This window comes from Petromyzon marinus, chromosome 54, assembly GCF_048934315.1.
Source record: "Petromyzon marinus isolate PM22_M1 ecotype Great Lakes invasive population chromosome 54, UKy_Petmar_22M1.pri1.0, whole genome shotgun sequence".
NCBI lineage: Eukaryota > Metazoa > Chordata > Hyperoartia > Petromyzontiformes > Petromyzontidae > Petromyzon > Petromyzon marinus.
The window spans coordinates 4,153,644-4,177,968 of NC_133720.1; the positions used below are offsets into that span (position 1 = coordinate 4,153,644).

General features: G+C 48.3%; 1 protein-coding gene across 5 annotated transcripts; it reads left to right on the forward strand.

The window, feature by feature from the left end:
* Positions 1-1,193: 1,193 nt before the first annotated feature.
* LOC116954042 (targeting protein for Xklp2-like) lies at positions 1,194-22,628 on the forward strand. 5 transcript variants are annotated; one of them, XM_032974435.2, is made up of 16 exons: positions 1,194-1,419; positions 4,793-4,879; positions 5,356-6,151; positions 6,617-6,757; positions 8,794-8,847; positions 9,642-9,718; positions 10,352-10,467; positions 11,652-11,871; positions 12,883-13,021; positions 14,045-14,276; positions 15,812-15,904; positions 16,326-16,505; positions 17,746-17,892; positions 19,046-19,160; positions 20,143-20,312; positions 21,158-22,628. In XM_032974435.2, the coding sequence occupies exons 1-16, from the start codon at positions 1,329-1,331 to the stop codon at positions 21,266-21,268; spliced, it is 2,769 nt and encodes a 922-aa protein (XP_032830326.2). In that variant the 5' UTR covers positions 1,194-1,328; the 3' UTR covers positions 21,269-22,628. The 5 variants fall into 5 exon arrangements, with proteins under 5 accessions (XP_032830326.2, XP_032830322.2, XP_032830324.2 ...); XM_032974431.2 differs by having other exon boundaries at positions 1,195-1,419; positions 16,323-16,505; XM_032974433.2 differs by having other exon boundaries at positions 1,195-1,419; positions 16,323-16,505; positions 20,146-20,312.
* The last annotated feature ends 1,697 nt before the right edge of the window (positions 22,629-24,325 follow it).

The window sequence follows — 24,325 nt, forward strand, 5'->3', positions numbered from 1 at the left end:
AAAAAATCTATTGACTCGTTTCTTTAAATACAATTCTGCTTATATCTACTGAGCGTCTGTGAAAAAGAGCTTTATAGCTCATCGGATTCCTCCAGTAGAACAAAATATCGTGATTCCTATTTTTTAATAATTTATGCTTACTCCACAACTCAGGTACCGTGAGCATAAATAACGCATTGCACATAATGTATTAATTTATATTACAGAATTATAATCGCATTACAGCAGTAATTATTATTAGGTAATGCTGCATTGCCATTGATGCACAAATATAATTAACAAAACAAATTCAACGCACGCGTCAATAACACCGTGGCCTTACAAGGACGTTTATATACGTGTCGAGTAATGATCCTTCTTGAGGGACATCGCCCGAAACGTCGCTTAAGTCTTCCACCTCTGCGCCCATTGTGTGTGTATATATACAGTACTGTGTATACATTTTGCTTTAAAGCTTTCGTGACTGCAGGGATTCATATTCTTGGTTCTTTCGGTAAAGTCACGTAGAAGGGAAACAATAAAATAATAAAAATATAAAGCAATAAAATTCTCACGACGTTTCGACTGCAACACATGCAATCATCATCAGCTGTGAAAACCACAGCAAGATTTTGTTTTGAAAAAAGTGGCGTTTTTTTATTGTTTCCCTTCTACGTGACTTTACCGAAAGAACCAGGAATATAGTACCGTGTATGTTTATTATTTTATTGTTTCCCTTCTACGCGACTTTACCGAAAGAACCAGGAATATGAATCCCTGCAGTCACGAAAGCTTTAAATCAAAATTTAAAGCAGCGTTGTTAACGAATGTGGACGAAACCAAATGCTCCCCCCCCCCACCCCACCTTACCAACCGCAACACAAAACACGCGTTATTTCACTGCCCGCATCTTATATAAAACATCATCACTTTTACGTAACCTCATAAGCGCGCACTGTTGCGCCTTTGATCAAATCGTAAACTTTACCGAAAGAACCAAAGATAGTACAATGTGCAAGTTCGTCTAAGACGTTCGTAATTTTTTGAACGGAGAGTTCTGTTGGTTTCGTCCGCGGTGGTGGTGGGTGGGGGGGGGTGGTGGCGTTGGTGCGCTCCGTCCAATCGGCGGGCTCCGTTTGGGGGTCCGTCCAATCGGCGTGCTCCATTTGTTCTCCGCCGCGTTCTGATTGGTCCTAGTCGCGCGGCCGTTAGCGTTTAAAATTTTTTTGTAGCTTTTAGTGAGGCGAAGCGGGGGGGGGGCTCTTGGTCGGGACGACGTTCGTCGTTGTTGCTCGGTGGCAACAGTTTTTATTTCTTATTGTTTTCGTAGCGGAATTTACACCGCGACGATGAGCAACCAATACGTGTACGATTTCGACGCGCCCACCTGCTTTGACTTTGGCAGCGTGGCGGACAACGACAACGCGGACGCGTGGTTCGGTGAGTTTGCGTGGCGAGTCGCGCTCAATTTCAAATGTCGCTCCGTCGCTAACCGTTCGATGCCTCCTCTCGTAAACTCTCGCCGATCCCTTTGAGATGGTCGCATGTAAATTTTTGTTTTGATTATGCGGTGCTGCGAAAGGCTAAGACGAGCAAAGATGCCCGTGAAGCTGCTGATAACGTTGCGCCGATTTCTGCATGCTCGGCCTTCTTCGCCGCTCGTCACGGAACGCGCCTTGCCTTTCTCCTTGCAGTCGAGCGCCCTCGTGTCTCTGCTCGTTGTGCTTTTACGTCTTAATTGTTACTACGCGATGGGAGGTTTTTTTTTTTATAATTTAACAACAAAAAATGTACGGAGGTCCCAATAACTCTTTCCCCCCCCCGCCGCGCGCCACGTTTTGTGAAACTGCGCGAACAACGCCCCTCTTTGGCACCTTGCGAAGTTGACTTCGCAAAGTTGATTGTTGGTGGCGGTGGATAATTTCCCACCTTCGGACCATGGCAAATGCATCGGTTTGTGCGTAGTAGTAGTAGTAATAATGGTTTTTCAGCCCCCCTTTGCGTCAATCCACTGCTGGACGAAGGGAGGCCTCTCCGCTGCGCCTTGTTGCTGGGTGAAGGCGCGCTAAGAAACGTCCTCGCGATATTCAGGAAGGCCATTGGAGAGAGTCGTGCACTCTCACATCTAGATTGGGAAAAAAAAACTCTCCTTTAGAACTGATTGTTTTTTTTGCGTCTGGATCGTTGTCCTTCGCCCAACCCCCCACAACCCCCCACAAGCCTCGCATCTCCGATGAGCGGCGCGGATGGCTACGTACGACGCGCAAAGAAGTTCCAACATAATAGACGCGGGTGGCGGCCTAAATTGGCCACGCGTGGGTCAATGCGAGTTGTTTGAAGGAGTGTGTGTGGCTTAGGGGACTTTGTTGGATATCGCTCGCCGCTGACGTTACCCGTCGCTGTGTTAAACAAACAAACGGCGCGGGCCCCCCCTTGCATCGCCCATTGTGAGCCTCTTGCGCTCTTTAGCCTCGCGTGCAATTGTGTTTTACTGTACAACGTGTGTGCGTGCCGTGGGAGACTGCTTAAAGCCATGTATGGCCAAGGAGATGCCAGTTGAAGATATTAATTATTGATGAAGATATTAATTATTGACTCGATCAGTGCGGAGCTTGTGAGTGGCGTTTCTCCAGGATTGCCAGTGTACTAGCACATGCAAAAACACTTCAGAGTTTTTAGGCCACACATCCCTATGCATGAATATACAGATATAGTTACGAGACTCGATTGGGCTATCCCCAGTAAAGGCCATTGCAGTACATTTGAATTTTCTTTGTTGTTGCATGTGACCAAATCGACTGCAATGCGCCAAGCTAAGCAAGTTTGCACCTGGATAGTGCTTGGAAGAACTTTCACGGTGCATTGCACCCCCCCGCCCCCACAACTCGCACGGCTTGTGGAGGGTCTCATCGAAGTGGATTTGCAGGAAGAGCTGCAAACTTAGAAACTATTTGAGAATAGGTTTTCCCCCTTTTTTTCTGGCAACAAAACAGCTGTGTTAAGATGTTAAAACACGAAACTGAAACCTTTTACAAGGAATCATGTCTGTATTAACCACAATACTTGTGGTCAGAATGCAAACAGAAAACGTACTCTGATAATATATGGGCATTGTCCTTGAAACTGATTGGTCCACACCAGAGACAGCTTTCTGACCACAAGTATTGTGGTTAATGCAGACATGATTCGTTGTAAAAGATTTTGGTTTGGTGTTTTAACATCTTAACACCTGTTTTGTTGACCGAAAAGGGGAAAACCTATTCTCATATTTTGGTACTGGCAAAGGAGGTCCCATGAATTAGAAACGATTTGTTTTATTTTATCAGGTCAGGCCCACTGAGCTATTTAGCTCTTTCACAAGCGACTTGGCCACAGATGATAGCTCAATGAAGTGTATTATTATCACGCGGGAATTTATAGCAGCCAAATACTTTAAACGCATCTTTATAAAAGCCGAATTGAATGGGTAACCGTATTTACTAGCTAGCTATGTGTCAATTCGTCGAATACAATAGAATCGAATGCTCCCGATACTTGGCAGAGAACGGTGTGAGCAGAATTAACAAAAGACATGAACACAGTAAGGTGGGCAATATCAGAATCTTTATTTAGACTGGAGGAATTTGATGAGCTGTGAAGCTCTTTTTTTCTGCAGACGTGAAATAATAATGAGGTCGAATTGACTCGTGGCAGTGATGATATCTAGCATGTTGTGTGTGGCTTTCCACCCCCCCCCTCCTCTCACAGGTAGTTTATTGTTGCGTATGATGGCAGCAATATGTTAAGGAGCTAAATGCAAACGTTGATGTCTGCTAGTCAGGGGAGTGCTTCGGGAGAGAGCTGGCGTAGTTTTGCTAATCCGTTGAAGGAGCGGAGACTACAGTGGCTTACTATACTGTGTATGTACTCTGGTTTTTTCGGTAAAGATACGTAGATGGAAAAAAATAACAAAAGAAAACACGCCGTTTCGGTCGCAACATAAGCGTCCGTCACCTGAAGAGGACGCTTGTGTTGCGATCGAAACGTGTTTTCTTTTGTTGATTTTTTTTCTATCTACGTGACTTTACCGAAAGAACCAGAGAGTGTGGATTGCTGCAGTCACGAAAGCTTCAAATCAAGACTATACTGTATATGGTCCATAATTTGGGTTGCATGGCCAGGCAGTTAATCAGACTGTGCTACTGTATAGGATGTCAACACGGGCACACTCGATGGATCCTCTTATCCAGGGAATGCTGGGTATTGTGCGGGTGCACACGTTCTCTATCGCATGAGGGAAATGGAGAGGGAAGTTTAAATCCTTGCTCCATATGCGCAGCCCTTTTGTCAACCTCTGTATCTGACAATACTTCACACTGGGTCTGTACAGGTTGGTGATGTGTGGGGGTAAGGACAATAAACTAAACACAATCCATTCTAAGGAAATTATTTTTCAATCTGGATTTGAAAGTACGTAGCTCCAGCGGCTTCCTAATATCGGACGCAAGAGCATTCCAGACGGCCGCAGAATCCCATCTGAAAGCGTGCCATCTCCGTTTGATGGTTAACCAAAAGCTACTGCTGCGAGGATGACTGAAGTTCGTGCCATGGTTATTGCTCGTTGACGAGATCGGCAAAAAAATCGTGGTTCATTTGTGGCAAGCACTTTGTGCGTGATGAGTGTGCGATCTTATAATGTCCAGTACAACACCGGATTTATCATCGCGGCCTTGTGCCCGCAACGTAGAGCCCGCACAGTAGCCAAGGTAACACCTGTTTTTGTGGTCACCTATCCGATGTTTAATGTTGCACATGCTTCTCTCCGTGGGGATAGATAACAGACGAGAGGAACACCAGGCTTTCCACGAAGGGGCTGAATTGCTTGTGGAGGACCTGCCGGTGATGAGCAACGTCGACTCAGGTACAACATAAAATATTGCCTGGTTTGGCCATGAAACATACGTTTTCACAACTCCTGTGCAGGCATTAGCATTGTGTGTTTTTTTTGGGGGGGGGGTCATTGTCTGTGCCGCTTGCCTGAATTTCATTGTTTAGTACAGCACTGATTATTAATATCACAGATACTCTCTTGAGTCCTGCAGTCACGAAAGCTTCAAATCAAGAATATCACAGATATCGATGAACATAGATGAATGAACATTACTTTACGGAGTGATTCCATTATATTGTATATAAAAAAACAGTGTTCAATCGAATGTCATAATACGTCTCCCTATAGATGCATGTTTTCTAGAAAAAGGGCATGCGTCACGAAATAATGTGTTGCTTGACGAAACGCACGTTTTAATTTTGAGTTTCTGAACGTATATTGAACTTCTTTGGCACCGTACGTAGCCGACCGTGCTAATCGGAGGTGCGGTGTCTTGTCATCACTAGGCAAGGGGGTAGAACTGCTGGATGAAGAGATGATTGATGAGGAGGATGCTGAGGCAGGCGAGGGAACGGCGTCTAATGCCGAGTTCCTCACGAAGCGAAACGAAGACGCGGCGACAGCGGGCGCCAAGTCTGCAGACAACGTAGCCGCGCAGGAAACCCGTGCTGACATTCCACAGATGAGTATTGAGAAGCTTCCGGGCACCTTTGAGCCTTCAGAAGGGTATAGTCGTCGTGTTGCTGCACAGTTGGCCATGGAAGCGATGACCCCTGCTAAAGATGAACTCTTGCACCAGGGAGGTGACATGCTTGATGCCCCTAACCGAGTTGAAAAGGGTGACGGTGATCGTGCATCGGTAAGCATAGATATGGAGTGCGCGACAGATAATGCCGTGGAGGAGGGAGCGGACATCCCCATGTGCGTGGGAAATTCAAAATATGACGTTGCTTGTCCTGCTGAAGAAACGCGCGAGGAAGAAGCGAATGTAAACCAGCGTGAAGCAGCAGAGAAAGACGGCGGCATCCATTTGAAGCAACAACCTGCGGAAGGAAACAATTCCGCCAAGGAAGACCTCTGTGGTGATGACGACGACGACGACGACGATGAGTCTTCGGAAGGGAAGAGTGTGGTGGCGGCTCGGTCTGAAGCAGAAAACGATCCGAAAGAAACTCGTGAGCCAGGCACAGACCTCTTCAACCTGTGTAGGTCTATGACGAAGTGGCGCCCTAGCGTTAACACAGGCGCTCAGGTGGCTTCTGTCGTTCCTCCCGCCACCCGCCGGAGTGCTATTGTGACAAGGTACGTGTGTGTGTGTGTGTACGTACGTTGAACTTCTCGTGCACCATACACAGCCAAACGTGCTAATCGGAGGTGCTGCAAAGCGCAAGTACATAAGATGTACCCGCAATTTTTGGTATAAAATACAGGAAAATGCATCTTATAACCTGGTTTGAGATGAAGGGGAGAATTGTTTGATAATGTGACTGGAGGTTTCCGATTAATCACAACAGTCAAGGGGGGATAAAGTTTGTTTCTGTGAGGGTATTTCGTTCCTAATATATTTTTTCTCACACTGGTTAGGTGGGTGGGTGGGAAGCAAAGTGTATTTGTAAATTAGCACTTGGGACATACTATACAAATTAATGTTTCTCTATGGCAAAAATCCTATGTATGTTCTTCCCTTTTTTATTTGTTTTTATTCATGATTATTCGTTTGAGGATCTATACATTGCAGCGTGTGTTTATATCGTCCCTCATGCGCAGATTGGACCCGTTGGTTGGCCAGAAGAATCGTGCCTTGGTGCGAAAGCAGTTGACCAACATCCGCGCAGAGAGACGCACGATCAGTGTCACGGCCACTGCCAGCAGCAGTCTCTCTTCTCCGGCCGTCAAGAGAAGCAAAAGGTGTGGATCCTGATGCCCCTGTGCCTTCATAATGGTCATCCTCAGGGGGGGGTCGGCAACATGCGACTCTGGAGCTGCGTTGCGGCTCTTTAAAGGACCGCTTCGTGATATTATGCACATGCGTGTTGTGGCTGAAATATTTTTTTGTACTCGCTGAGTTCGAAAAAAAATAGCTCTCCTTATATTGGTTGCCGAACCCCTGATCATCCTCATCGTCGGCCATGATTGCACCGCTGCTAGATGAAGGCTTCCTCATCTTTGCGGAGGACATGCACTCTCAGTTGCGTTCTGTTCATTGGCTGTCACTTTTCGTGACTATCGGCCAACCCTCCTTGCAACGTTTCCTACCCCAGCCCGCTTTTCATTAATAACGTCCTTAACCTGCTGATGCATCTTTAGTCCGTGTTTGCTCTTTCTGTCTCAATATAATTCCAAGCATGCATTACTATTTCTACACGATTCAGTTTGTTCCATGTTAAAATTGCCATATTTCTCAACCGTATGTTCTAGCAGGTGGTATGTATGCCCCATAAAAATATATATAATTGTGCAATATAATCGTGGTCAGTTCGTGTGCTTTTTAACGTGAAATAATGTTTAATGGTTAGAGGTAGCTGATAGGAAAACTGTAAAAAGAATGTCTAGAAATTGGGTTGTGTAAGAGCTCATAGCAATGTACCAATGTTCCTGAAGTAGACCGTCCTTTTTTCTACGTGCATATTGCCAACAATGATGGCATTGAGTACAAATGCTGGGCACTGACAAGAATGGAGGAGCGTGGAGAGATGTGCCGTGAATGACGGGAGTAAGATGAGCGCATTGATCGGGAAACAAACGCTAATCGGAGAGACATTACATTTTTGAACAAAGGGTTTATGGGTAACGCTGGTGGTCACAAAATGGCAGCCAAGGAGAGGCCGCACCCTCGAGTATGACCATCTCAGAGATGGGGTGATGAGAGAGGTTCACGTGCAGGAGTGAGATAGATTGTGCAAGGATGGCAACGCCGTGAGAAGGTCCTTCATTTAACAATGTTATGGCGATTGGCCAAAGGGCACATACTCGCACATCTAAATATTGCACAAACGTGCGAGCATTTCAAATATCAACAATGGTGTAATCAATCGTACTGCTACAAGGGAAAGAGCCCGTGCAACAGGAGCCAAAGTAAGGCTGGTAGTGCTGCGTATTAGAATATGCAAATAACTAGCGCAGAATGCATCTGCCAATTGGAATTGGAATGTTAAACGCAAATCTTTAGCGTGTAACCCTGTGGGAGACCATGATCATATATATGCTTTGCAAACATGCATCACAACTGATTTTTTCCACAGGGTTTTGATGGTGGCTATAATTGTCCTTCCGTTGTAAAAAGGTTTCTTTATCCATAATAAAGTAGTGTTTGGGTTAGATCGCGTAAATATAAATGTCATTAAAGCCACCGCCACCACCCGACAGCCAATTAGGAAGGTTTGTCACGTAAGAAAAACGTACCAATTGGTTCCTAGTTCAGCACACCAGTGTGTTGGATAGTAAAACCAACGACATTTACAATTCTAGGTTTTACCCTTTCTGGCAACAAAACAGGTGCCAAAATGTCCAAACACCAAATAGGAACCTTTTGCAAGGAATCACGTCTGCGATAATCACACGTGCTTGTGGTGAACATGCAAACAAACATGCTCTGACTATATATGCGTTGTCCTTGAAACTGATTTGCCTACACCAGAGACAGCCTTTAGGGCTGAGTCTCACCAATGTCAGACCAGAGAACGCCAAAAGGCGAACATTTACAATTTGAGTACAACGTTTCGCTGGTGATTACAACCTGCTTCAAGGGATAACCAGTGCCCTAGCACACGTTTTGGAGGCTTGATTTTTAGCCACAACATTTTTTTTGGGCGGTGAAAGAAGCTAAAGTTTTGTTTGAAATTTGCTGACATAATCGGAGTTTTTTTTCTGTGCATAGTATTTTTGGAAGAAATTGTTGGCTGATCAAACCTATGATCATATTGAATATTTTTGTTGTTGTTTAGATCGGGATCTTTGCCTAAAAGCTCTGCAGCTGGGGTTGCCCAGCCGAAATTGAGGTACTGGGTGTGCATAAACCCAGCTCGCAGCATACACAACACATTTTAGGGTCTTGTAAGGATCAACTACCAGAGTCGTGTGTGTATATATATATTATCTGTGACCTCAATTGCTCTTTTGGCAAGTGACACTTCATGCAATGTCAGGTCTACTTATATTGTTAGTTTATTAGTGATTTGATGATTTTTTTTAATGTTCTAAATAGTACGGATTGAGTGTCTACAATGAGATCAGTCGAGGGGTGGTGTCAGACTATTGACCATCCTTGGGGGGGAAAGTTATTGTTTATCAGTTTTTACATTTATATCTTCATACACGTGAACAATTCGTCCAAAAACATGTAACCACAACTGGTATCTTGTAACTTCATTGATTTTTACAATTAAGGTTAGCCTTAAATACATTTGCGTTACAATGTTACGTGTACAGGTTGAAAAAAATAAGGATTCTACTGTAATTGCTAATGGATGTTAACTACCTCACCGGGTCGAAGATCGTGGGTTCGATCTAGACCCTGACGCGCCTGTGTATTTGGAGTTGGCATTTTCTCCCCGTGGTCGAGTGGATTTTTCTCAAGAGTTCTCCCGTCGTTTTTTTACCCTCCATTTTGAGAATCGACCTGCGTTTCAGAGTATTTGGCTGCTAGAAATGTCCACACGATAAGCCACTTTGTTGAGCCATCATTTGAGATAGCCAGGTCGCTTCAGAAAAAAAAATAACAGTTCAATACATCGTAGAAAACTTGCGTCCACTCGAGCATGAACAAGGTTTGCGTTTGCTGCTGCTGCTGCAGGTCGACCAAGTCAGCGGAGGACCGGGAGCTTGAGACGATGGAAGCCAAGCAGCAGGCACCCCAGCGACTGAAGAGAGGTGCGACTGGTAGAATACAAAATGGGTATTAGCAGGCCTTGATATAATCGTAGCCCTGTTGCCCTTCCCCTACACCTCCGATTTAGTACGGCTGGCTACGTACGGTGCGAAAGAACTTCTACATGCGTACAACACACAAATGGGGGGGGGGGGGGGGGGAGGACGAGGGGGCACATTGGATGTAAGTACAGCTGGGACTGCTCCCTCGGACGTGTGGTTATAAATCGCTTCTGCTACAAGTGACAACATTTTTGGACCTATACAATCCGTAGTTTTTACAAGTCGCAGTGGCCATTTGTGTTTGTGCCTGTGAATAATTGCTAGAATTGTACAAAGATAAAAACGTTAGTGTGTGCAAGTCTGCAGTTTATGCAAATCCATAATCGAATGATGATGGTTTAAATAAATTGAAAGTGATATTGCAGGAATGTTTTCGGGCTCTCGGCATTAACGCGCCTTGTTCTTGAACGTCTCCTTAAGAAGACGATCAGGATTTTGAGCTGCAAGGAACGTCTTCTGTCGTATCGAAATGGCAACATTTACAAGGGTATAGTAAGGAAAATGAGAGGAGGCGTTAACATGGGGCGGGGAATAAAAATGACCTCACCCTGTGTCTTTCGGTGACGTCCACAGTTTCTACATTCACCTTCCGCACGGATCAACGGGCGAAGGCGAGCGATCAGGTTGGCGAGCCGTATCAGCACGTTGACTTCATTGCCAACCTCCGCAAATCATCGGCCGCTTCCCCGGTACGTGTATCGCGGCCCTGAGAGCCTCCTCCCCCCCCCCCGTCCTTGTGTGTGCATAGTGACAACCAAATTGTCTTTGCCCCTGAAGCTCCTTGCCCCTTCGAGGTCAGGACTTGTGTGGCGCTACAAATCTTTAAATCTCAACTAAAAATGCATCCGTTTAAAATGGCATTCTCTCGTTCTTTTCAAACGTCTTTCTTACTTCTTTCTTTGGTTGATGTTAAACTATTTCTGCCTTTCCATGCATAGCGCCCTGAGAACAATTGTTTACGGATGCTTTATACTTTTAAATTATTATGTGATCTGTCGATGGGTCCATCACTTGGTATGTAACGATTGATGGAAATCTTATTCTTATTGTAACGTTACATAAACGCGTTGAATCTCGCATAATAAGATGAAGCTGCGAGTGAGGCTTGGCTACAGGTGAGAGTCTGTTTGTTTGTGGCGATCGAGTCGCGCCAGATGGACAAAGCATGCCCGGTCACAAGCGTACGGTAAAACCTCTCGAAGCTGTACAAAAGTAACGAGAGAATGGGGAACCTTTTTATACTGCTGCCTGTGGTACAATTTTTACGCAAAACCGTTTTTTTGTTCATATTGAAAAAGTGAGTTTTATATTAGGGGAGTTTGGGGCGTGAGAGTTTTCGTTCACGTGGGGTTAAACATGACTTGCACATGTTGTTTGGCAGTAACCACATTGACACACAACGGAGTCCCTTCTGCCACGATAAGAGGTCCCGACAGTGACGGGAGTCGGGGGCGGAGCCAGGGGGGGGGTGACGGGGGTGACATTCTGCGTATAAGTGTACGACACTCGGTCTGGCGGACTCCGTGCAACTGCATTGTCAGAGTGTGTCGCCAACCGATGGCGTCTAGTTCAACAGCCTGACTCTCTAATCATTCTTGAAATTAACACTTGTTGAATGTCACCCCGGCCTGAAATCTTGGCTCTGCCCCTGACGGGAGTGATTGAGCTCGATAAGACGATGAACATGGCTGTCGCTAGTTCTAAAGGATTCCCCCTCCAGCACCGCTTTTTTAGCGTGGGGTTTTTGATGCTTGCAGTGTTGACGGATAATTGTCACTCGCGGGTCGTTTCTAAGAAATGGTTCAACCGATGTGGCTGTGTGCCGTATTCATATGAAATACGGTTGATCATCAATTATCCGTCTTCCAAACAGAGGAAGAAGGCTCAGCCCAACATAACAGTGATCCAGCCGTTCAAATTGATGACTCGTGGGAGCAAGCGCAAGTTTGAAGAGGCGCTGCAGAGTGGCAGGTTGATCAGCCATCCCACGAAGGGCACTGCATCATTCAAGAGCATGGCGGAGCAGCTGCTGGAGTTTGAGCGGCGCACGCCGCAGAGGTTCCACCTGCGTAGCCGCATGGCTTTAGAGAAAGGTACGTCTGCAATGTTTACCCGGCAACCAATTTAAAACTTTTTTTTTATTTTACCAGGTAAGGCCCACTGAGCTGTGTTTTTTATATATATATAGCTCTTGTTCAGAAGCGACCTGGCCACAAATGATAGCTCAACCGATGTGGCTTATCGTGTGGAAATGCATGCCTTGACGCGTGTTGATTAACAAGGAGGGGAAAAAACTGGAGGACCCCAGAGGGAAAAAATCCACGCGACCACGGGGATAGCACGCAAGCTCTGAAATATACAGCGGGTGTCCGGGTCGATATCGGACCCACGACCTGTATACCAGGGGAGGTAGTTAACATCTCACCAACGTGGCGCCCACACCATAGACCATGAGCCCAGACCAGATGTTCCACCTTTTCGGTACCTCCTCAGGGTGGCATACATTTAGCGGTTCTAATTTGTTTTTAGTGCTAACCGTTTTGAAATTTGCGGGTGATCAAGTAATTCGCTCTTCTTAGCCGTGTAACTAAATGAATACGCCGAAATGCTTTTGCTTCCTGCGGTGGTACCAATTTCTGCTCGGGCCTATGGACTATCCACTCGCAATGCCTGTGTGTCCTTTTTGTTAACGTGAGGATTTGGAAGTGTCTTGGAAGCTGGAGCAGTGCAGTCCTACCACACTGATGAAGAATCCATTGCTGCCAACTCCCCTCCCCTTGTGGAAATGCGAAATATGGCTCTGTATCCCAGAATCTCCACCATGAGTTGGGAAGTTATTGAGCAAACCTATGTTCTGCTGTATATTGTAGCAAGTTAGCGTGTAACAGATCATAAATCAAAGTGACACTTTTATTTTTACTCCAGTTGGTTGGCTTAAACATTGCCCATCCCGATAGTGGTATTGCAGCCTTTGATAACAAAGCGGTGAGTAAAAGGGGCCAGTTGAAGGCCGACGGTACAAACCGATTCTGTGGGATGTTGTACAAATTGGCGTGACTTTGGCATGAACGTTGCTTCACTGGTCCGCCACCCCCTCTCCCAAGGTCCTTCTCCGATAGCAGCCCGGCCAGACTCCTGCACGATGCCCATGACGCCGCGCCTGGTGACGCGCACGCGCCACCGGTCCCCCAAGTGCAAGAGCAGTGCGCAGCTGGAACAGGAGGAGCTGGAGCGCATCCAAGCGTGAGTGCCGGGGGCCAGTCAACGCACTGCCGTGCCCTTGCGGCACGCACGGGCTGTCGCTGGACGGGAGTGCAGGAAGGGGGCCTGTGTGCAACCTTTTATGGAGTGCAGGGTGCATTGGGCAGAGTGACTTTGAAACTTTGCAAGCGTCACGGTCACGGTTGCGAATACGGTGTGGTGAACGTCTCGCCGAGTGTATCCACTGGTGCCCGCGGGCTTTTAAAGTTGTGCACCGCTGGTGCAGTGCGTCGCTGCGACTAAGCATCTTGATGCAGTAGTGCGCACTGACTCGTTTAACTGGCCCTGCGTTGGATGCGTTTGATTACCTTCGTCGCGCAGTTGTGTCGCATCGCCACAAACTTTCCACGTAATTTCTATATTTGAGGCTTTTGTGACTGCAAGGATTCATACTCTTTGTTTTTTCGGTAAAGTCACGTAGGTAAATTAAAATAAAAGAAAACAAGTGAATCACGACGTTTCGGAGGCAACACAAGCTTCCGTCTTCAGGTGCAACAGTCGCAGCAAGATCGCTGCTTCATGCAACGATCTTGCTGTGACTGTTCCACCTGAAGACGGAAGCTTGTGTTGCTTCCGAAACGTCGTGATTTAATTGTTTTCTTTTAATTTATTTTATTTTCCACGTAAACTTCGGCGTATCGCGCGGTGGTGTAAGAACCGTCGTCGTGAACACCCCCACGCTGCTTGTCTGAGCGCAGTAAGACGCTAGCGTGTGTGTGTGTGTGTGTGGAATACTCGAGGCGCCCGTCCGTTCAGAGCTGCACAAAAAAAGACGGTCGCTGCATTGCCGCGCTTTCGGAGGGCGCTTCCGCGGCCGTCTGGATTGCTCTTCCGATATTAGGAGGCCACTGGAGCTGCGCACTTTTAAATCATCCCTTTTTGTGTTAGTTTGTCCTCCCCCCCCCCCCCCCACCACCATCTCCGATTAGCGCGGTCGGCTATGTACGGCGCGAAAATAAGAAGTTCCAACGTGCGTACAAACTGGAGATGGCGTGCGCTCCGCAGGCACCAGTTCAAGGCACAAAAGTTGGACCCCCATCTGCTGGAGCCGGGCTCTGTGGCCATCGGACGCTGTCGCTCGCACGAGGGCGCCCGCCTGGCGGCGGAGACTGAGCAGCGCGTGCGCGAGCGCACGGAGGAGCGTCTGCGGCGCGAGGAGGAGGAGCGCCTAAAGGAGCGCGCCACGCACGAGTTCCACGCTCGCCCACTGCCCGTCGCCATCCTGGAGCAAGTGTCGGTGCGGGACCACGTGCCCTCCCGCCGCTACCACTAAGACGACAGATCCTATCTCCCCCCCCCCCCCCCCCCCAGTGTAGCCTTTACGCAGCCTTTTTTGGGGCAAGTGCTGTCGACGAGCACCTAATGAAGGCCAACATTGGTGCATGGGGGGGGGGGGGGGGGGGGGGGTTTCTGGCACCGCACCCGGCCGCCTTCGTCTCCCTAGTTGCAACGTTTGCTGCATCGCCCAAGGTTTTGATTTAAGGCCACGGGCAAATCGCTGACATTGGCCGCGATCGTGAATCGAATTCGATTTATTCTGGGTTCGTGGTGCCGGGCTGGTTGCCCCCACGATACTGCCGTTCCCCTCGGCAGCCTGGGAATACTTTACAGGGAGGGGGCGGGGGAGGGGGGGGGTCTTTGGTCTTTTTGACCACCACACACACACGCACACAACCCCAAGTAATAATCGGTCAAATTTTAAAAAACCTTTTTCTGACATGTTTAACCACCCCGCAACTGCCTCGTGTGTTTTGTTCTTCGAGAGATCAGGACTGCATTTTGGCATTTGGTGTCACGAAATGTAATGTTTGGAGATTATTCCAAAAGCACAATTGAGAGAAATTGTAGGCCGCACAGGGGCGGCGTAAGACCGCGTGGGACAGTAGCATGGCGAGCGGTAGCGTGTTTTCTGCTTGTTTTTGGCAAACGTGGTTCGGGCCCAGTGGTTAACCATGGCTTGTACTGCAGGTACATTAACCAAACAATTTTCGTACGATTGACTAAGAGAAAGAAGTTCAGCATACAGTATAAGCATGTGTACTGCTCGTAGACTCAACACTGCCCATAGACTCAACACTGCAGCTCCGATTGGCACGGTGCGAAAGAAGTTCTACATACGTGCAGTTGTCACGTTTGACGTTAAAAAAAAATTCCCATGAGATTATTCTAAAATGTGCAAGCTGCGTGTGCTGGCGTCTGTCCAAATTTTTAAATCCCTCGCATTACCTAATTGGGTAAAGGCGCACGGCAACTTTTCCTCTTAACGTGAAACTGCGCTAGAAACAACGGCGCAAATTCCAGATGTACTCATTTAATTTGCGAGGACTGCAATTTAAATACATATCGCACTTTTACACGTATTTACAGATCACTCCTGTAAAATCAAACGGTTCTGTGGAGCCTATATTTGAGGTTGTCCATTGATTCCACTGCCCAAATCTTAAACATTACGGATTATGAACGGAGCATTGTGGGTTTCCTTAGTGCCACAATGGTGCACTTTTCTCCATCGGGCCGCACGGGAAGCCGCTTTTGGCCACGAGTTGCAGAAATCCCCCGTGGGAGCTTCGCAAGCGGCGTCTTGTGTGCCGTGTTAATTCACCTCCCTTGTGTGTTGCTGAAAATAAGGACGCGAGATACGACTTGTGTAATGTGGACACTGCCCGCAAAATCTCCTTGCGGAACGATTGCTCAGTCGTCGTCTTCCGTTGCTGGAACTTGCGCTTGGCTCCGTGCTGCGGGTGATGTGTTACGTTCCCGTGTCTTGTGCAGGGAGTGCCAGAGAAGGCGACCCTACCCATGACCGTCCCGGAGTCCCCGGCTTTTGCTCTCAAGCAGCGTGCGCTCACCCGCAAGGACTTGACGGTACTCCCTTTGTTTTTGACCTGTGCTTTTGAGTTATCTTGGCTACTAACGCATATCGCCACCGCACCTTCTCCCCGTAGCCGTGTGGATTTTCCTTCGGGTCTATTTTTTTATTTGAGCAGATAACGCCCACCGAGCTATATAGCTCGTTTTTCAGAAGCAAGTGGTCACAAATGATTGCTCAACGAAAGTGGCTTATCACGTGGACATGTCTAGCAGCCAAATACTCTTTTAAAGTGCATGTTGATTTTAAATGTGGAGGGAGAAACCAAAGGACCCAGAGAAAAATCCAAGCAGCGTTTGGATACCGAAGGAGCTGTGTTTTTCTCCAGGTCGTGCCGCTGACCGCACTTGCCCCAACAGTCTTGTTAAGGCTACACGGTGGGGGGGGGGGTGTGGGAATCTTTGTCAATTCCAGCAGGTGGAGGCGCCTCGACCTGTGACCAGAGCCAACCCGATGCCGCAATTCGGGATACCCTTCCAGCCCCGGCCAGAGATGCGCAAGGTGGAGCCCGAGCCCTTCTCCTTCGACGCTCGCGACCAGGAGCGGGCCGAGCGGCGTGAGCGTCGCATTCAGGAGATCCGCCAGCTGGAGGATCAGGTGCGGTGGGTGGTGGGTGGTCGGTCGGGAGGGTGGGTGGGGAGGGCGGTCAAGTGAGAGGATGTGCCTGTGGATTTGCCCGTGGGATTGCATGGACACGTCTACCCGTTTTATGTGTACCCATTTTGTGGCACTGTGTACTGCTTTGTCTAACTTGGGTACACGTGTGTACAGGAAGTACTTGTGCGTAACTCGGGTACACGTGTGTACAAGTGTGACTGGGTTACAGACAAAAGATGTACAGTGTGCCTCAAAGACCAATTGGGTTTGTATTTTGAAAATGGTTGCTTGGCAATGACACAAAAACAACAACAGTTAAATACTCTTTGGTTCTTTCGGTAAAGTCACGGAGATAGAAAATTAATAGATCACGACGTTTCGATCGCAACATAAGCGACCATGTTGTGTTGCTATCGAAACGTCGTGATCTATTATTATTTTTTCTTCTACCTACGTGACTTTACCGAAAGAACCAAATAGTGGATTCCTGCGGTCACGAAAGCTTCAAATCAACACTGTTAAAGTTATAATAGAAAGGCGTTGACACTTGTAAAATAAGCAAGGTTGTAAGAGCTTGGGTAAAGAGTTAAGGAAAGTAGATGGGCTTGGGCACAGCGCTTGAAGAGACGATGACCGCCCCCGCCGGTGGTCCGGAATGGTGACGGAGTAGCGGACAAGGAGCGGAACCGTGTTCGTGAGGACGTCGAGAGAGGGCGTTGGGAGCGATTACATCGGCTTAACTGTGTTCGCAGCGGTTGCTGCTATCGAATATTACATCACAGGACCGAATCGGAGAGAACTTGGTCCAGCAGTGGATTGACCACGGCTGATGACGACTTGAATTGGAATGAGCTCATATTGCTGATTTTTGTTCTGACACGTTTTGGCAATGTGGTGTGTGTGTGCGTGCGCGCGCGTGTGTGACGTGCAGGGTTGGGGGGAGCGGTAGTAGTGGAGCGGTTAGCCCTGCACTACATATCCAGCGACCAGAGTTTGATTCCCACTCACGGTCAAAACCAGTGACGATTATCCAAACCGGTCCTGGGCCTCCGCTAGGTCGACTTGTCCTCAAATCAATACCTCGTGCGGTGTGTAAACATCGCCAGGCGACCGGGCGTGGTGTTGGCCACCCACCCACCTCGTGTGCCGTACCGGCCTTCGTAGGTGCTCCTCGCTAACAGGACTAGCCCCAACAGTCTGTTAAGGCTACATGGGGGGTGTGTTCATCTTTGTGCCACAGGTCCCCCAGTTCAAGGCACAGCCCGTGCCCGACCTGGATCATGTGACCCTGCCAGAAAAGCACTTGCGACCGCTCACCCAGCAAGAGCCTTTCCACCTGCGCGTCGACGAGCGTGGCTCCATCAAGACCGAGCAGTTCAACAAGAAGGTGACTCGCTGCACGCCCAGAGTGCATCTCGGGAATGTCTCGCCGGACGTTTGAGTTGCACCACACACAGAGCACCCGTTTACATAATTGAACACGGCGACTGGGGGGGGGGGGGTGCGGGCACTTGGATATGGCATGGGGTCACCCTTGCATTGCAACAGTGGCGAGATGTTAACTGCCTCGCCTGGTATGCAAGAGGTCGTGGGTTCGATCTTGACGCCTGCTGTTTATTTGGAGTTTGCTTGTCTCTCCCCCCCCCCCCCCCCGTGGTCACGTGGATTTTTTCTCCGAGTCCTCCGGTTTTTCCCCTCCACATTTTAGAAACGACGTGCGTTTTTGAGTATTTGGCTGCTTTAAATTTCCACATGATGATGAGCCTCTTGGTTGAGCTATCATTTGTGGCCAGGTCGCTTCTGAAAAAGAGCTACATAGCTCAGTGGGGCCTTGCCTGGTAAAATAAAAAAATATTTGTAGTTGTAAAGTTTATAGTTACAGTGCATGCCATTGGTGCGTGGTCATGATGGACGTTATAAGAATAGGTTTTACCATTTTTTCTAGCTATAAAACATGTGAAAACACCAAACGGACACCTTTTGCAAGGAATCATGTCTGCATTAACCACACATGCTTGTGGTGAACATGCAAAAAAAACATGCTTCCAATGCTCTGATAATGCGTTGTCATGTGCTATTAAATTTTTTGGTGTTCTATTGGTCTAACACGTTGAGACTAGGCTCTAAAGAAAGTCTCTGGTGTGGACCAGTCAGTTTCAAGGACAATATATATTCTAGGTTTGAAGTTTTCGTGACTGCACTGATCTTTGGTTCTTTCAGTAAAATCACGTAGGTAAAAATAAAATATTAATCAAATCACGACGTTTCGGAAGCAACACAAGCTTCCGTCATCAGGCGGGACAAGCACAGCTAATGTTTTTTTTTTTGACCCACTACAGAACTTTTTTTTTGCTGTGGTTGTCCCGCCTGATGACGGAAGCTTGCGTTGCTTCCGAAACGTCGCGATTTGATTAATATTTCATTTTTACCTACGTGACTTGACCGAAAGAACCAAAGAGCTCAATGTATATATTATCGTGTCTAAATTGGCGGACCTGTGCGCGTGTGTTTTTTTTTCGCTTGCCCGTGTGTGAATGGAGCAGTTAAAGGAGGAGGAGGAGCAAATGAAGGAGCACGCCACGTTCCGCGCCCGTCCGTGCCGTGTGACCACCACCGCGCCCTTTGTGGCGCAACGTCATCCCCGCATCCTCACCTGTGAGTTGACGCGGAGCGTTCGGTCTTGGCGGCGCGCCGTCAGAACGTTCTCTGGTTGCACTGGACGTCTGCAGTAATAATAATAATAATTAAAAAAAGCCTCGTAGCCCATCGGATTCCTCCAGTATAAATAAATATTCTGATTCTCCGCAGTCGTGCCCCGATTTACGTCTTCCCCCATTAGCGCTCTGAGAACGATTGTTTAAGGGAGCTTTGTGAATTTAAATTATTACTAATCCGTCATGTCGCAAATACGTTGTCGCGTTGTTATTAACACCGCGGCCCGGTTTTTGCGTCGCTGATACGGCACCGTCCGTCCTTTCTCGTTATCCGTCGCCTCTCAGCCTCCGCCTCCACCACCACCACCACCCCACTACTACCCCCGTACATCGCTTTGATTTAACGTCGCTCCGATATTCGTCGTCGCATCTTTCCGGAACGCATATCCTCCCCACCCCGACGTCAACCGGCTATTGCCGTGCTGCATTACTTGGGGTTAAAATGTGAACATATTTGCGGGTTTTCAAAGTGTCCAATTTGCAAAGCTCTCGACCAGTGATGGTGTGTCCTTGTACGGTGCGAAAGAAGTTAATCGCACGTCCCTAGACAAAAGATCCCGCCGTACAGCCTTAACAGACTGTTGGAGCAAGTGCTGTTAGTGAGCACCTATGAAGGCTGGCACAACACGAGAGGGGGGGTGGGTGGCCAGCACCACCCCCCGGCCACCTTTGTCCCCCTAGTAGCGATGTTTACGCACTGCACTAAGTACTAATTTGAGGCCGAGTCTACCTAGGGGGGGGGGGGGTGGTGGTCCCAGGGACCGGTTCAGATATTCGTCACCGGTATTGTTGTCCACGAGCGGTAATCGAACTCTGATCGCCGCGTTCGGAGCGCGGCGCACCCAACCGCTCCACACGCGCACACAAACGCACACACACACACGCGTGCATCGACACATTCCGAACGCGTGCTTGTGGCGCAGCAGGTGTGGAGAACGTGGAGCTGAACACGGTGCGGCGTGCCCGCGAGCGTGCCGAGTACGACGCCCAGCTCGCCGAGCAACGCCGGCTGAACGAAGCCGCGTGGGAGCAGCGGCTGCAGGAGCAGGCGGAGGCGGAGCGCCAGATGATCCTGCAGCAGCGCAAAGAAGTTGTACGGCTGCTGCCCCCGCCCCGTGCACCGCACCCACCCCAAAAAAAGACAAAGATCCCCTGTATAGCCTGTAACAGACTGTTGGGGCAAGTGCTGTTAACGAGCACCCATGAAGGCCAGAAAGGTGCACGAGGCGGTGGGTGGCCAGCACCACGCCCGGCCACCTTTGTCTTCCCAGTGGCGATGTTTACACACCGCACCTGGTACTCATTTGAGGCCGAGTCGACCTAGGGGGGAGGCCCAGGACCAGTTCAGATCATCGTTGCTGATTTTGGCCGTGAGCGGGAATCGAACTCGTGCCGCTGTGCTTGTCGCGCAGTGTGCTAACCACTACACTACCCACCCCCCCCCGACACACACGCAAAGACAAAGATCCTGTCTAGCCTCAACTGACTGTTGGTGCAAGTGCAGTTAGCGAATCGCACCTTCGGAGGGCTGGCACGGCATATGGAGGGGGTGGGTGGCCATCACCAGGCCCAGTTGCCTTGGTCCCTGAGTGGCGATGTTTACACATCGCACTGGGGTACTCATTTGAGGCTGAGTCGACCTAGGGGAATGCCATGACCGGATCAAATAATCTTCACCGGTATTGGCCGTTATCGGGAGTCGAACTCGGATTCGTGGCGCGGCACGCTAACCGCTGCACCACCGTCCCAACACACCTCCAAAGAGCACGGTTGGCCACGTACCGTGCGAAAGAAGTTTAACATGCAGTGCGTACGCACTGGGCGGAGATGGCGAAGGCGTTGCCTACAAAACCCGCATGTTGTACCGTGTTCTCTGGATTGAGAGTCCCACTTTTTCAGAAATGACGCGTTGCCTTCATCTGCCCCCTCCTCCCTCAGGTGCACAAAGCCAACCCGGTTCGCCACTACAAGGGTGTGGTGATACAGCAGAGCAGTCGTCCTCTCACCAATCCGCGCTCGCCATGCTTCTCCGATCGCTTTGGCTTGTGATGGCTGGGCCCCGAACGGTCCGGTTAACTTGCCGGACCTGCCCGCACCTGTGTGGTGGCGTGATGGTGAAAGCCTCCTTCCGTCTGTCGGTGCAGTCTTACAGATCGACGGCAACGTTCAAGTCGCCGACATAATAATACCCCCGGCAAGTTGGTTAAGCGAACGGTGAGTAAACTAAACATAGCTCCCATAAGCCATTGGGTTTTATAAAGTGATACTAGCTTCTGTGTGCGCTCGGTAACGAGAGCAGCGTAGCACCGTTAAAGTATTGTTTTAAACGTTTTGAAGAGGCTATTTCTGCCCACTTGATGATTTCTTGCGTTATATGCCTCACTTTGTTTCTTGAGTGGCTGTAGTAAAAATATGCTAAAACAAGTAATTTCTGTGTCTCCATACATCTACCGTATCAGATTTCATTACCCACTTTGGCAACGTTCCCCGAAACTGTATGATTGGAACCATGGTATATATAGATGCCTCGATTTAAGCCAGATGCTGCATGGGTTAGGTAGAGCATGCTGGCAGTTGGATATCACGTAACTTTTAAAACCAACTTGTGCGAGTTTTTAGTTGACGGTGCGGGCAGTTAAGTACCTTGGGAGTGGAAATACTCGGTGGATAGAGATGAGGAAACCTCAGCAGTATTGTATTTGGTCGGCTTCCCACGTGGTCAAATTCTTATTTTATGACGGAGTGAATTTAAAAATGTTAAGAAGTTTTAATTGATTGTTTGCTTCCCTAGGTCTAACTAGAAGCTCGATCGTACTGGGAAATAGTCTTCACAACGTGGCTTTGCTCAAATTTTCAAATCGGAACTGTTGAGGCTTCTTCAATGTGATCATCTTCTTGAACTTGATGTTGTTGCTAAGCTGGCATTCGCTATGTAACACGATTTGTGTTCTTGGGTAGTGAGTGTTATTTTCTAATTGCTTATGCCTTCACATGAAGTTTGTGGGGGAATAATAGCTATTTTCTGTACTTTTGAAGCATAAGCAATTAGAAATGAACACTACCGAGGAACAACTTTCATTGTTGCACTGAATTATCGAAGTAAAGACGCAAAGAGTGGGAGCCCACTTGTTCGAAGTGAATGCAGCTTAGGTGCGTTGGTGAAAACTAGCGCGTTACGAGTGAATTTAATTTGCTTTGCAGTCGGTTAACAGCAATGTGGGGGATTGTTTTATCTTTAGGCTTCTCCGGGTGGAAATGGTATTGACATTTGGGATGTTTGTAAATTCACTGCAAGGGTACATTGAAAGGTTGAACATTTGTCACATTTTTCTTATCTTTAGTTCAAATTATAACCCGTTGCCTTTAACGCCGCTTTTGTGTACAATAAAACTGTTTTCCAATTACAAAATTGTCACCTGTGCGTGTGTATGTGTTGTACAACAAAGAGCTGATAATAAAGATCAATTTGAAATGTGTGAAATTAGCGGTAGCCAGGATTTTTACTGGTCTGTCATCCACAAGAGGTTTTTTTTTTTTGGGGGGGGGGAGAGATTGTGTAAATGTGTCGTTAAACCCGCCACCACCCAACAGACAATGAGGTTTGTTCACGTAAACAAAACGTGCCCACTGAGTTGCTACTTCCATAATAGAGGGGGGATTTTGGGGGGGGTTAGATTGTGTAAATGTGTCTTTAAACCCACCACCACCCGACAGCCAATCAGCAAGGGTTGTCACGTAAACGGAACATGCCAATTCGTTACTAGTTCAGCACACCGGTGTGTTGGAGAGTAAATGCACAACATTTACAAATTCGTGTTCCGGGACATTTCCATCTTGTCAATGTGGCCCAGAGGAGGTATCCAACAACAATCAGAATTCGCATGTTGACGAAATAGTTAAATTGTGTCGATTCAAGTATTATCGCCAATAATGGGACATCTCATCGGTGATGCGATGTTTGACTGACAAGTGCATTTAGTCGAAAGCAGTGGTTCTTAAACTGGGGTGCACGCTGCACTCCCTGGGGGTGTGAGATGCCCTTTGTGGGGGGTGCGAGACATGGGTAGATTTTTTTAGGGTAAACAAAAACAAATTGAGCATGGGCACGTAAACACAACTTTGTTTTATCAAGCCCAATGCGTTTAAAATTGTAAAAAGTATATATGAAAGAGGTGCAAGGCTGCAGGAAAGGTTAAAAACCACTGGTATAGACAGACATGGTATATACTGTAGACACTATACAGCAGTGGTTCTTAATCTGGGGTACACGCACCCCCAGATGTCATCTACAACCTCTTGGTCGCCAAAGACCCCTGCCGTCCTGCCTCGAGCCGCTCGCAGAATCCGTGTGATGCCAGCGAGTGCTGCTACGAGGCAGTGGTAGGCAAGGTTTTTCGTCATCCGACTCGGCGTCCGTGTGACGCCGTGAGTACAGCCGTGTGAGGTACGTGATAGGGCATGTGCGTACTGGGGGACTTGGATAGCAGTAAGCTAGGCTCCGCTCACACAATATTCCCTCTGGGCAGTTTAGGGTTAGCACAGAGCATCGGTGCGGTGTCTGCGATTTGTGTGTGGAGCGGCTGTGTCGGCGGACGCGCGGCAAGAGGGCAAATCCACAGCACGAGTGCGCGTTGAGATAATCGCCTGCAGGTGTGCGCGTTTGCGCAGCTGCTTGAGCGCCATGAAAACACCCTCGAGGGACGAGTGTTCGTTCCGTGGAACCCATTGGCACCTCCCGATGAGCATCGTTGGCGAGGCACGGCGCGAGAGAAATTCAACGTACGCATACATACACGCCCGCGTGTCAATGAGTCCGTGCATTGTTCTTCAGCTCTGCCCAGCCTAGTAAGTAGGGAGCTCCTTGGGTTCAACATCGACCCTTGATGGCCAGCTGTAGATTTCGAGTTTGCGTGTCTCTCTCCGTGGTCGGGTGGATTTTTTTCCGGGCCCTCCGGTTTTTTTGTACACATTTAGAATATCTACGTGTGTTTAAGAGTATTTGGCTGCGATAAATGTCCACACGATAAGCCACTTAATATCGAGCTGTCATTTGTGATGGCCAGGTCGCTTCTGAAAAAGAGCTGCAACGCTCCATTTGCGCCTTAA